Source organism: Garra rufa, chromosome 6, assembly GCF_049309525.1.
Source record: "Garra rufa chromosome 6, GarRuf1.0, whole genome shotgun sequence".
Classification (NCBI taxonomy): domain Eukaryota; kingdom Metazoa; phylum Chordata; class Actinopteri; order Cypriniformes; family Cyprinidae; genus Garra; species Garra rufa.
This window is the reverse complement of record NC_133366.1, coordinates 1,632,180-1,644,952: the sequence shown is the minus strand read 5'-3', so window position 1 is coordinate 1,644,952 and position 12,773 is coordinate 1,632,180. Positions and strand designations below refer to the sequence as shown.

The 12,773-nt window shown below is 37.0% G+C and overlaps 2 protein-coding genes across 3 annotated transcripts in view; one reads left to right on the top strand and one right to left on the bottom strand.

The window, feature by feature from the left end:
- The first annotated feature begins 308 nt into the window (after positions 1-308).
- Positions 309-5,257, top strand: ubl5 (ubiquitin like 5). Of its 2 annotated transcripts, XM_073841712.1 has the most exons (6): positions 309-375; positions 1,115-1,172; positions 1,303-1,386; positions 1,464-1,501; positions 4,882-4,938; positions 5,003-5,257. In XM_073841712.1, the coding sequence occupies exons 2-5, from the start codon at positions 1,117-1,119 to the stop codon at positions 4,923-4,925; spliced, it is 222 nt and encodes a 73-aa protein (XP_073697813.1). In that variant the 5' UTR covers positions 309-375; positions 1,115-1,116; the 3' UTR covers positions 4,926-4,938; positions 5,003-5,257. The 2 variants fall into 2 exon arrangements, with proteins under 2 accessions (XP_073697813.1, XP_073697812.1); XM_073841711.1 differs by having other exon boundaries at positions 4,882-5,257.
- Positions 5,258-5,369: 112 nt separating this feature from the next.
- LOC141336101 (proto-oncogene vav-like) overlaps positions 5,370-12,773 on the bottom strand; it is a 29,212-nt gene continuing 21,808 nt past the window's right edge. Inside the window, exons 24-28 of the mRNA XM_073841612.1 lie at positions 12,607-12,717; positions 12,434-12,521; positions 10,707-10,836; positions 10,463-10,614; positions 5,370-6,806 (exon numbers count right to left, since the gene is read on the bottom strand). Coding sequence (XP_073697713.1) covers positions 6,753-6,806; positions 10,463-10,614; positions 10,707-10,836; positions 12,434-12,521; positions 12,607-12,717 — 535 coding nt within the window. The 3' untranslated portion in view covers positions 5,370-6,752. The remainder of the gene's footprint in view (positions 6,807-10,462; positions 10,615-10,706; positions 10,837-12,433; positions 12,522-12,606; positions 12,718-12,773) is intronic.

Genomic DNA, 12,773 nt, shown 5'->3' with positions numbered 1-12,773 from the left:
ATTGTGAAAAGCTTCAAACAATAAATTTTGCTGAACCACCACTTTAGGATACTGAAATATTACCGAATCCCAGCAATGACCCATATATAAACAATGGTGATTTATTAATAATGCAACTGATGTGACAACATTTCTCGCATTTTTAATGCAATGAAGACATTCACGACGTCTTAAAACGATTAGCGGCAATTTCCATGGTGACCTCGTCCCACTGGGCTCTTCTTTGAATGTTATTGGCGAAACTCGCTGTCAGTCAAACTTGCCCGCATCTGATTGGTCAAATGTGAGCGGATGTTTTCTTCGGTGGTGGTTTACGGCAAATGCTTGCGAGAGGAACGCGTTTGATTATCTGAGGGAGCAAACGACAAAATTCAGGTAAAATCTTGCAGTTTACTGATTGTGTATACGTGTGTTTAATATTGCGACTTGATTATATAGTGAACCATGTGACGAACCTGTGTGTTTAAATGAAACGCACTGCTTTTTATGTTAAAGCCAGCACTGCGATTGAAATAATGAGAATAAACAGACCTTCACTGGCGTTATTTACATGATAAATAATGATTTAAAGCTGATCAGAGTAATGATGATGACGACAAATCATTGCCGTGATTGAAGAATTTGTGACTCTGGACCACAAAATAAGTGTACATTTGTCTGAATTGAGATTCCAATGTTATCTGAAAGCTGAGTAAATAAGCTTTCCATTGATATATTGCTTGTTAAAACAGGACAATATTTGGCTGAGATACAACTATTTGAAAACCTGCAATCTGAGGGTGCAAAAAATCTAAATATTGAGAAAATCGCCTTAAAATTTGTTCAAATGAAGTTCTTAGCAGTGCGTATTACTAATCAAAAATCAAGTTTTTATATATTTATGGTAGAAAATGTACAAAATATATTCATGGAACATGATCTTTACTCAATATGCTACTGATTTTTGGCATAAAAGAAAAATTGATAATTTTGACCCATTAGTGACCCAACAGTGTATTGTTGGCTATTGCTACAAATATACCTGAGCTGCTTAAGACTGGTTTAGTGCTCCAGGGTCACATGTATTACTGAGAGCCCAATGTAAGTGACTGATGTTTGTGTTTCTGTGTTTCAGAGATGATTGAGGTGGTTTGTAACGATCGTCTGGGGAAGAAGGTTCGGGTCAAATGCAAGTATCCTTTGTACCAGCCGAGCCAATCCCAGTTTGACCGTGTTTGTGAAGTGTGAGCGTGGGTTTGGGTGGATGTTGATGGAGGCCGCAGGTTTGGTTGGTGTTGTTTTGGTCTTAACCGTTTGTGTCAGTCAGGAGGACACCATTGGAGACCTGAAGAAGCTGATCGCAGCTCAGACCGGCACACGGTGGGACAAGATTGTGCTCAAGAAATGGTGAGAAGCGATGCTGAGCAGATGAGTGGGAGATACAGCAGTCGAATGCGATTCTAATGTCATGTGTTTATGTGCAGGTACACCATTTTCAAGGACCACGTGTCACTGGGAGACTGTATCCTTCACACAGAATTCACTGTCAATGCCAGCAATGGGTTATAAGACGCATTCCCAGATGTGGATGAGTTTGTTTCTGCATCAGATGTGGAGAAGTGTGTCATTCCATCACTTGCTCACCAATGGATCCTTTGTGTGAATGGGTGCCGTCAGAATGACGGTCCAAACAGCTGAAAAACATCACAATAATCCAGTCCATCATTAAAGGAGTAGTTCACTTCCAGAATAAAAATGTACAGATAATGTACTCAACCCCTTGTCATCCAAGATGTTCACATCTTTTTTCTTCAGTTGTAAGGAAATAGTTTTTTGAGTAAAGCATTTCAGGATTTCTCTCCATATAGTGGACTTCTATGGTGCCCCTGAGTTTGATCTTTCCAAATTTCAGCTTCAGAGCGCTCTAAACAATCCCAGCCGAGGAAAGAAGGGTCTTATCTAGCCAAACGATTTTTTAAATTCATAAATAGCTTGGCAAGACAAGCGTTTGAGATTAAAAAGTATGTGAATTTGTAAATGTTTTTAAAAAATAACCCAAGTGAACATACAAAGATTACCCTTTAAAAAAAGATGGGAGTTTTTGGACATGCCCTAACTGTCTTGACCCAGATTACTCAGACCACACAATGGCATCCCAGAGACAAGAACATACAAGCGTTTGAGGTTAAAAAGTATATAAATTGTCAATTTGTTTCGTAAATAACCCATCGTTTCACGAGATTAGACCCTTCCTCCTCGGCTGGGATCGTTTAGAGTCCTTTGAAGCTCCATTTAAACTGCATTTTGGAAGTTCATACTTGGGGCACTATAGAAGTCCACTAGATGGAGAGAAATCCTGAAATGTTTTCCTCATAAAACACCATTTCTTTAAAAACTGAAAAGAGAAAGACATGAACATTTCAGGATTTCTCTCCATATAGTGGACCTCTATGGTGCCCTGAGTTTGATCTTCCCAAATTTCAGCTTCAGAGCGCTCTAAACAATCCCAGCCGAGGAAAGCAAAACAATGGGTTCATTTAAAAAAAATATATAATTTATAATTTTATAATTTATATACTTTTTAATCGCAAATGTTCGTCTTGTCTAGCTTGGCAAGTCAAGCGTTTTAGATTAAAAAGTATATAAATTGTAAATGTTTTTAGAAAATAACCCATCGTTTTACTAGATGAGACCCTTCCTCCTCGGCTGGGATTGTTTGGAGTCTTTTGAAGCTGCATTTTAACTGCATTTTGGAAGACCATAGAAGTCCACTATATGGAGAGAAATCCTGAAATGTTTTCCTCAGAAAACACTATTTCTTTACGACCGAAGAAAGGAAGACATGAACATCTTGGATGACAAGGGGGTGAGTACATTATCTGTACATCTTTGTTCTGAAAGTGAACTACTCCTTTAACGGTGTTCTCGTTTGTAATTCGATTCGATTGGTTCATTTGCTCCGGACCAAAATGGAAAATCATACATTTGCTCCTGGTCCGCTTAGTGTTCACACTAGCATTTTTGACAGTGATATTGAACCTAAATGCATAGTGATATGTTCCCAGACTGATTAGTTGGGTTGAATGAGGTATATTTTGTGAGGGAACTCAACCAAAAGAAAAGGTGCGTTCAACTCAAAGCGAGTCAGATACATCTAATGCCGTCTGCTGGACTGATCACGCTCATTGTTGCATGTATATGATTTTATTTTCACCACCTGCAAACTCACAAAGAGCTCATAAAAGGCACTTTAGCTCCACGTTTGCCCTCTGCTTGTTTTGTTTCAGGTACACCGCTTGTTCCCTTCGTGAAATCGTGTTGCATAGCGTCACATCTTGTCGTTACTTTCTGTTTTTGGTTGGTTTAGAAGTATTTGGTCCGCGTCGCATTCGTATTTCAATCCAACCACACCAGAGTTCATTTGGAAGCAGACTGAGACCTGTTTTTTTTAGTTTGGTTCACACCAGGGTTCAGATGTTCACACTTGCTCAAATAAAGAGCAATTGCACCAGAGTTCATTGTAATTGGACCAAATGTGACCAGTGTGAACAGGACGATGTTTTGAGCTAAAATACAAGTCCATAATCCATAATAATGAACATCTCCTGTTGTTTCTCACATCAAAGTCCAGCCACATATGGATTTAGAGCTGTTTTGGCAGTTTCTCTCCTAATTCAGACCAGACAGGAAGCGTTATTACAGATTAAAATGACGGAATTGTGTTTTTTTTTTTTTTTTTTGGCTTCTCAATGCATTAATTGATGGACTGGAGTGGATTATTGTCATGTTTTTATCAGCTGTTCTGGCTGTCAAACTCATCTACATCTTGGATGACCTGCAAACTTTTTAATTCATCTCAAACTTGTACAGATAGTGTCTGTGATGCAGAAAAAAACATCTGATCTCGTCCTTTAGTGTGTATAAGTGAATGTGAAACACATTCAAAGCATAAATGTGACCCTGGACCACAAAACCAGTCATAAGAGTCTAAAATTGGGATTTAGACATCATCTGAAAGATGAATTAATAATCTTTGCATTGATGTACGGTTTGTTAGGATAGGATGATATTTGGTCGAGATACAACTATTTGAAAATCTGAAAGCTGAGGATGCAAAAAAAAAAAATTAAATATTGAAAAAATTGCCTTTAAATTTGTTCTTAGCAATGCAATTTTTTATATATATTTGTGGTGGAAAATTTACAACATGATTATTTAAAATCCTAATGATTTTTGACATAAAAGAAAACTCAATAATTTTGACCCATACATGTATTTTCGGCTATTGCTACAAATAAACCAGTGCTACTTAAGACTGGTTTTGTGCTCCATGGTCATAAATGTGAATTATTTTTTTTATTTATTTAATGTGTTTAAAGCATCATTGTGGCAGCAGGATTGTTTATTCACACCGAGAAACCAGATGCACATGGAAATAAGACATTTTGACAGACCTGGAAGACTTATGAAAATAATATCTTTAAAAGTCACTGCAACGTCTTTAGTGAATATAGTTATTATATACCAGTAACACTTTGAATTAAGATTTAAATTATATTAACTAACAATGAGAAACCATATTTATTATTGTTTGACAACTTTAGTTAATAAAAACACAACTCTTAGCTGAAGTCCATTAAATAAAATGAACAGATAGAGCTTTTGATTTCAATAGTGTGAGTTCAAATTAACTGAGATTAATAAATGCTGACTAAAGAACTATTAAAGTATAAAACCTTATTGTAAAGTGTTATAATTTTACAATGAGTTAGTTCCTGATCTTTTGTGCTTGTCGAGTAAAAGCACTCCGTAAGTCTGTGTGAAACATTTAGTCTGAGTGTTTTTGGAGACAGTTGTGCATGTATATGGATAAATGTTCAGATCCTTGACTCTGAGCCTCAGATGAAATCCATGACGGCATGAACCTCGAGCTCTACTACCAGTAGCACACACACACACGTTACACACACACACACGTTACACACACACACACACACACACACACACACACACACACACACACACACACACACACACACACACACACACACACACACATTCAGTAACACATTACACACACACACACACACACACACACATTCAGTAACACATTACACACACACACACACACACATTCAGTAACACATTACACACACACACACACACACATCCAAGTTTGTGGAGCGAGTTGTTTTCATCATGTCTCTCAGCATCAGAATATTTGTTCAGTTGAATCGTTTTGATATCATTTGGAAATAAAACTCATATTTATGTACAATCAAGTCTCTGTGTTTGTTGAACACAATGTTTTAAAACCATTTTAATCAGAAGGTCAAGAAATAAAAAACACCTCATTACATCTGAAAAACCAAGGAGCTCTTCTGAACCCGTCAAACCGTTCATTTTAAAGGGGTCATATGATGTTGCTCAAAGATTATTTTGTGTATTGGCTGTAAAGCGATGTGTTTATGCAGTTTGAGCTTCAGAAAACATTATTTTCCACATACTGTACATTATTGTTGCTCCTCTTTGCCTGCCTTTCTGTAACGCTTTGATTTTTACAAAACTCACTGTTGATGGAAACCGAGGTGTTCTCTGATTGGCCAGCTATCCGGTGCATTGTGATTGGCCGAATACCTCAAGCGTGTGACAGAAATGTTACATTCAGTTTCTCAGCGCGATGAACAAAAGCATGAAAAAAAAATTACGAACAAGGCATTTGTTGCATCCAGTGGGAACATAAGTACTGAATATAATGACTCACACTGTCTCGTTACGTGTTGCGTCGTGTAAACATAACACCATTGTGATGGGCCTGTTTTGAACGTTTTGAATTTAGAAAAATGTTTTATTTCTTAAACATGTTTGAAGTTCTTAATAGATCTCACTGTTGCACATTTACAGTATTTTTATTTTTTTACAGTAATGTGCATTTTGCAGTTTGTTTACATGGTGTACAATGGATGCACATATTTATGACTTCTTGCTACAGTGTTCATTTAAAATAAAAGTTGTTTACAATAAACAACTGTGCACCCTATTATTAATGTAGATGTGTATTTCAGTAATGAACTTAAGTAGGAGAGTTTCAGTTACCAGCATTTATATCAAAATATGGATCCCATGTCTGCAAAACTAACATTTTAAATTAAATTTTGATAGCTAATCGATATCGAATCGGAATCGAAATCGAATCAAATACAAAACCATAAAAATAAGAATCGAATCGCCGAATTGGTCACAATACCAAGCCCTACTCTGTACAGCTGGCATTGTAAGCTGCTCTGGTTCAGGAAACAGTCCTCTGTGAAATCTGCATCACTCACTCCAATATTTGCAAATATAACTTAACCACTGATTTCTAGTTGTGTCCTCATATGGAACGCCAAATAAAGTACTTTCGCTTTTGCAATGTCTCCACAACATGGCGGCTACAGTCGGTAAAAGTTATGCTTTTACTAGTTTTGTGACTTTAAGCTTTGCAACTTTACAGATCTTATCTATGAACAAACAGCTGGTAACACTCCAAAGACAAAGGAAAACAAGGAACCGCATCACATGACCCCTTTAATCTGAATCACTGCCTGATGAAACCACTCTATATAGTGATTTAGTTTGTCTAGTGAAGAACGCTCTCTATGTACAAGCCAGCAAATCCCACACATACGGACGCTTGACTGGATTCACAGGTGAGGTTGAGATGCTGTAAACTGTGATTGTATCTGTGTGTGAGAGTGATGTTCAGTGGGCGTGGTCATGAAGGTGTTGATTGGTCAGCAGTAATCTGAATGCTCCTCCTCCACATAATTAGCAGGAAAAAGGCCCACCTGTAGGAGAACACATGTACTGTTATTACTGAATCACAGACAGAAGTCAACCTCTTCATACTACAAATCTTTAAAGCAACACTAAGTAACTTTTCCCTCAACGCTCCCTCTACAGGTTGGAAGCGGAATTGTCCATTACCGCTGTCGTAAATAATTTAGCGTACCGTCGTGTCACATGCACGTTATTTGTTTGGAGGCTATCCAGGACCGGCATTGGAAATAACGATGTCCAGTGACAAGGTAGAGTATGTTGTATGACTATAAAAGTATGAAAACCTTTTGTGAAGCCTGCCATAAAGCAAGTCGCATTTGTAGTATCATTTGAAGCACAAAACCGCGACCCGACGACCCAAACTTACATAGTGCTGTTATGGCCGATAGAGGGTCGCAAAGCGAATACGAAAGTGCCGTTTCACCCTGTTATGAGTTGATGAACCACTGACACGAGTTCGGAAACATTATTTTAAGGTAAAAACAACTCTTTAGTGTTGACAATTCCGCTTCCAACCTGTAGAGGGAGCACTGAGGGAAAAGTAACTTAGTGTTGCTTTAAAGGAATACTCCACTTCCAGAATAAACATTTCCTGATAAAATATTCACCCCTATGTCATCCAAGATATTTAAGTGCTTCTTTCTTCAGTCTTCAGAATTTTTTTTTTTGAGGACAACATTCCAAGATTTTTCTCCAAATAGTGGACTTCTATGGTGCTCAACAGATTGAAGGTTAAAAATGCAGCTTCAAATGCCTCGAAACGATCTCAGCTGAGGAATAAGGGTCTTATCTAGCGAAACAACCAGTCATTTTCTTAAAAACAAAAAAAACAAAACACTTTTTAACCCCAAATGCTCATCTTGTTTAGCTCTGTGATGCGCATGCGTACTACAGTTAGGGTATGTGGAAAAACTCCCATCTCATTTTTTCCAACTTTAAAATTGCCCTACGTCGCTGTTTTACCATTTTTTTTAAAGGGCTTTTGACTTTCTTGGCATGTTCACTTTGTAAACACTGGGGCAGCAATATCGGACAATTATGGAGTTTTTCGACCCTTAAATGTCCTAAACTGGAGTGCATAGAGTACGCATGATCTATCCAAGACCAGCATTTGTGTTTAAAAATTGTATAAATATATTTTTTTGAAAGAAAATGACCTATCGTTTTGCTTGATAAGACCATTATTCTCAGCTGGGATCGTTTAGAGTCCTTTGAAGCTGATTTTAAACTGCATTTTTAACCTTCAATTCGTTGAGCACCATTGAAGTCCACTATATTGGAGAACATTCCTGAAATGCTTTCCTCAAAAAGCATAATTTCTTTGCGACTAAAGAGAGAAAGACATGAACATCTTGGATGACAAGTGGTGAGTAAATGATCAGGAAATTTTTATTTTGGAAGTGGAGTAATCCTTTTAAGACTTTCTTATTCAGAAATCTATCATATTGTCAATGAATAGCAATTTCAGTTTGGGCCTGAACCTTTAGTAAACCTTCATGTGCAATTCACCACACAAGTTAACTTTAATTGGTATGATGTATTTGTGGTGCACTGTTTTTGTCATCCAAGATGTTCCTTTCTTTCTTTCTTCAGTCGTAAAGAAATAGTTTTTTGTGGGAAACATTTCAGGATTTGTCTCCATATAGTGGACTTCTATAGTGCCCTGAGTTTCAACTTCCAAAAATGCAGCTTCAAAGGACTCTAAATGATCCCAGCTGAAGAAGAAGGGTCTTACCTAGCGAAACAATTGGTTATTTTCTAAAAATATATACAATTTATACACTTTTTAACCTCAAATGTTTGACTTTTCTTGTCTCTGTGATGCACATGCGTGGTCTGAGTAATCTGGGTCAAGACAGTTTCTGCAGCGATGAAGGGCAATTTTTAATTTTGAAAACGAGATGGGAGTTTTTTAACATACTCTAACTGTCTTGAGTCAGATTACACAGACCACACATGTGCATCACAGAGACAAAAAAACAAACAAACAATCATTTGAGGTTAAAAAGTATATAAATTGTCAAAGTACTTCAAAAATAACCGATTGTTGACTAGATAAGACCCTTCCTCCTCGGCTGGGATCGTTTAGAGTCTTTTGAAGCTGCATTTTGGAAGATCAAACTCAGGGCACCATAGAAGTCCACTATATGGAAAGAAATCCTGAAATGTTTTCCTCAATGCAAACCAAAATGCAGCTTAAATGCAGCTTCAAAGATCTTTAAACGATCCCAGCCAAGGAGGAAGGGTCTTATCTAGCGAAACGATTGGTTATTTTCGAAACAAATGAACAATGTATATACTTCTAACCTCGAATGCTAATTTTGCCTCATCTCTGTGATGCACATGCGTAGTCTGTGTGACAGTTCAATACAGTTAGGGCATGTTGGAAAAATCCCATCTCATTTTTATCTTCATCTTCAAAATCATCCTACATCTGTTTTACCTTTTTTTTTTTTTTTTTTACTGTGTTTGATCTTTGTATGTTTACTTTATAAACACTGGGTTGTTACTTCCGCCGCGATGCAGAACGATTCTGATGTTAGGGAAGAAAATGAGATGGGGGATTTTTTTAGCATAACCTAACTGTCTTGACCCAGAAAAAAACAGAGAAAAGACAAGAATTTGAGGTTAAAAAGTATATAAATTGTCAATTTGTTTTGCAAGATAAGACCCTTTTTCCTCAGCTGGGATCGTTTAAAGCCATTTGAAGCTGCATTTTGGAAGTTCAAACTCGGGGCACCATAGAAGTCCATTATATGGAGAGAAATCCTGAAATGTTTTCCTAAAAAAAAAAAAAAACTATTTCTGGTCCCACTTTACATTAGGTGGCCTTAACTACTATGTACTTACATTTAAATTAATAATTTGGTACAGTGTACTTATTTTGTACATGTTTTTACATTGTACTTATTTTTTTTTAAAAACCTCTATGTAATTACATTTGTAATTAATTTCTGTACACTGCAAAAAATGCTCTACTGACTTCTGATTGTTTGTCTTGTTTCCAGCCAAAATATCAGAAAATTCTTAAATCAAGATGGATTTTCTAGACGAATAAAAATTATTTTCTTTTTTTTTTTCTTAGAACGAGCAAAATAATCTGCCAATGGGGTAAGAAAAATTATTTCAAACAGAAAACAAGATTATTTTTCTTACCCCATTGGCAGATTATTTTGCTTGTTTCAAGCAAAAACACACTTAATTATGACTTTATGAAAACAAGACAATAATTTTTACTCGTCTGGAAAATCCTTCATGATTTAAGATTTTTTAGATATTTTGCCTGGAAACAAGACAAAAAATCTAAGTAAGAAAAGCATTTTTTTGCAGTGTAATTACCATTGTTGACCCACCCCTAAACCTGTCCCTAACCTTAACCATATCCCACCTTAAGAGAAGCAAAAGTGTTTTGCAGTGCAATATGACCATATTAAGTACATTGTACTTATTTTTTGATGTAAGTACATAATAGTTAAGGCCACCTTATATAAAGTGTGACCCAATTTCTTTACGACTGAAGAAGGAAAGACATGAACATCTTGGATGACAAGGGGGTGAGTACATTATCTGTCGATTTTTGTTCTGAAAGTGAACTACTCCTTTAAGTCACACCTGATGGTGGCGGGTGATTTATGGGTGAGAGAGTGAGTGTAAAGTGTCGTACCCTGCCGTACACCTCTCCTTTCCACCAGCCGTTGTGAGCTTTCTTGGAGAGGATTTTGACAGTGTCTCCCTCCCGCAGAGAGAGTTCAGTCCGGTCCCTCGCAGAGAAATCATAGCGCACTTTAGCCGTGCCGTGGTAGCGCTCGCTCATACCTGCACACACACACACACACACACACATATACAGGGTTATGGCAGTGTGTGGTGTGTGATCTGTGTTGAGGTGTGGATGGCGTGTGCTGTACCTGCGTGGCGTGTGTTGCTGTGCTGCGGAGATGCGCTCTGCTCCGGTTGCTTGTACGCCGTCTGCAGTCTGGAGTCCACATCCTTAAAACACTCTTTCAGCGAGTTTTCCTGATAGTACTGCACCAGCTCCTGCCAAACACACACATCACACGTTACACGCTACACACGGATCACCAAATCAACATCTGGCATCATTTACTTCATCTCATGTCATTACAGACCATTAATGACGACTGTTGAGAAAACTGTAACAACAGCTGGGACGATATTTGTAACTATAACTATTCTATACAATAACTGTTAGGATAACCATACCTGCAAAGATAACTGAAATGATAACTGTAACAATATCTAACCATGACAATAACTGTAAACATAACTAACAGTAAATAACAATAACTGTAAGGACAACTGTAACAATAAATGTAATGATAACTGTAATGAGAATTGTAACGGTGACTGTAACAGTAACTTACAATATCATACATGCAAAGATAACTGAAACGATAACTGTAACAATATCTAACGATGACTGTAGGGATAACTTTAACCGTACCTGCAAACATAACTGTAATAATAACTAACAATAACTGTAATGATAATTGTAATGGGAATTGTAACAATCACTGTAACAATGGGAGTAACAATAACTAACGATGACTGCAAAAATAAGCAACAATATCTGTAACAATAACTGTAAAGATAACTGTAACAGTAACTAACAACTGTATGGATAACTGTAATGATATCTAACGAAAAATGCAATGATAATTGTAACAATGTAACAATAACTAGAACGACTGTAACAGTAACCAGCAATAACTGTACAGATATCTTCAACATACATGTAATGATAACTAGCAATAAATGTAATGATAATTGTAACAATAATTGTAAAAATGACTGCAAAAATAAGTAACAATATCTGTAACAATAACTGTAATAATACCTGTAATGATAACTGTAACAGTATCTAACAATAACTGCAACAATCACTGATTATAACTGTAACAATAACCATACGGACAACTGTAATGATAAATGTAACAATAACTGACAATAAATGTAATGATAACTGTAACAATGTCAGTAAAAATAACTAATGATACCTATAACAATAACTGTAACAATAACTATAATGCTAACTATAGAGCTTTAATAATCGTTCTAATTACTAAAGAATGATGTTCACAGCACAACTATCTGACAATAATGAAAATATATTGCTGGAATAACTTTCAGAGTGATTTTTCTAGCTAATAACAAAATTAAAACACTGACAGCCAATCAGAATCCATCCATAAAGAACTTGAGCATTTAAAGTGACTGATGACAAAACTGCAGCTCTGCAAACTGTGCATTAATTGTAAGTTGATCTGCATCAGTGTTGACACTAATTAAGCTCTCGTTGTTGGTGTGAACCGGCCGTTACTTTCTTCTGTGGAACTTAAAAGAAGATATTTTGAGGAACTTTTGGACACAACAACAACAAAAAACTCTTGACATTTCTCAAAATATCTTCCCATGCTCTACAGAGGAAAAAAGGTAATGTGGGAGAATAAATGACAACAGAATGACCATTATTTAGTGAATTTGTGTTTTAAGATGCTGCTTTAGAAGGACAGATTGTGTGTGTGTGTGTGTGTGTGTGTGTGTGTGTGTGTGTGTGTGTGTGTGTGTGTGTGTGTGTGTGTGTGTGTGTGTGTGTGTGTGTTGAATCACTTACGAACAGCCCCTTGAAGGCTTTCTTCTCGTTGATCCTGTAGAGTCCCTCTGAGTATGTGACCTTTATGTGTCTGGTGTCCATGTTGAACCTGAGACAGAGACAGAGAGGCGTGTCAGCAGTGCTGTGTTTGATTGACAGCTGTCAGTCAGTGTGTTTGAGTGAGTTCTCAGTACTTGAGGCTGATGGCGAATTCTCCGGCGTCTTTCTGCCGCACCAGAAACGTCCCGTCGGAGCGAGACATCAGCAGAGTTTTAGCACCGGCCCGGTCCATGTTACCAGCGAACCTGACACAAGACAGGTGTGTTATATGTATTCTTTAATGAAAAAGGGTGAATATGGA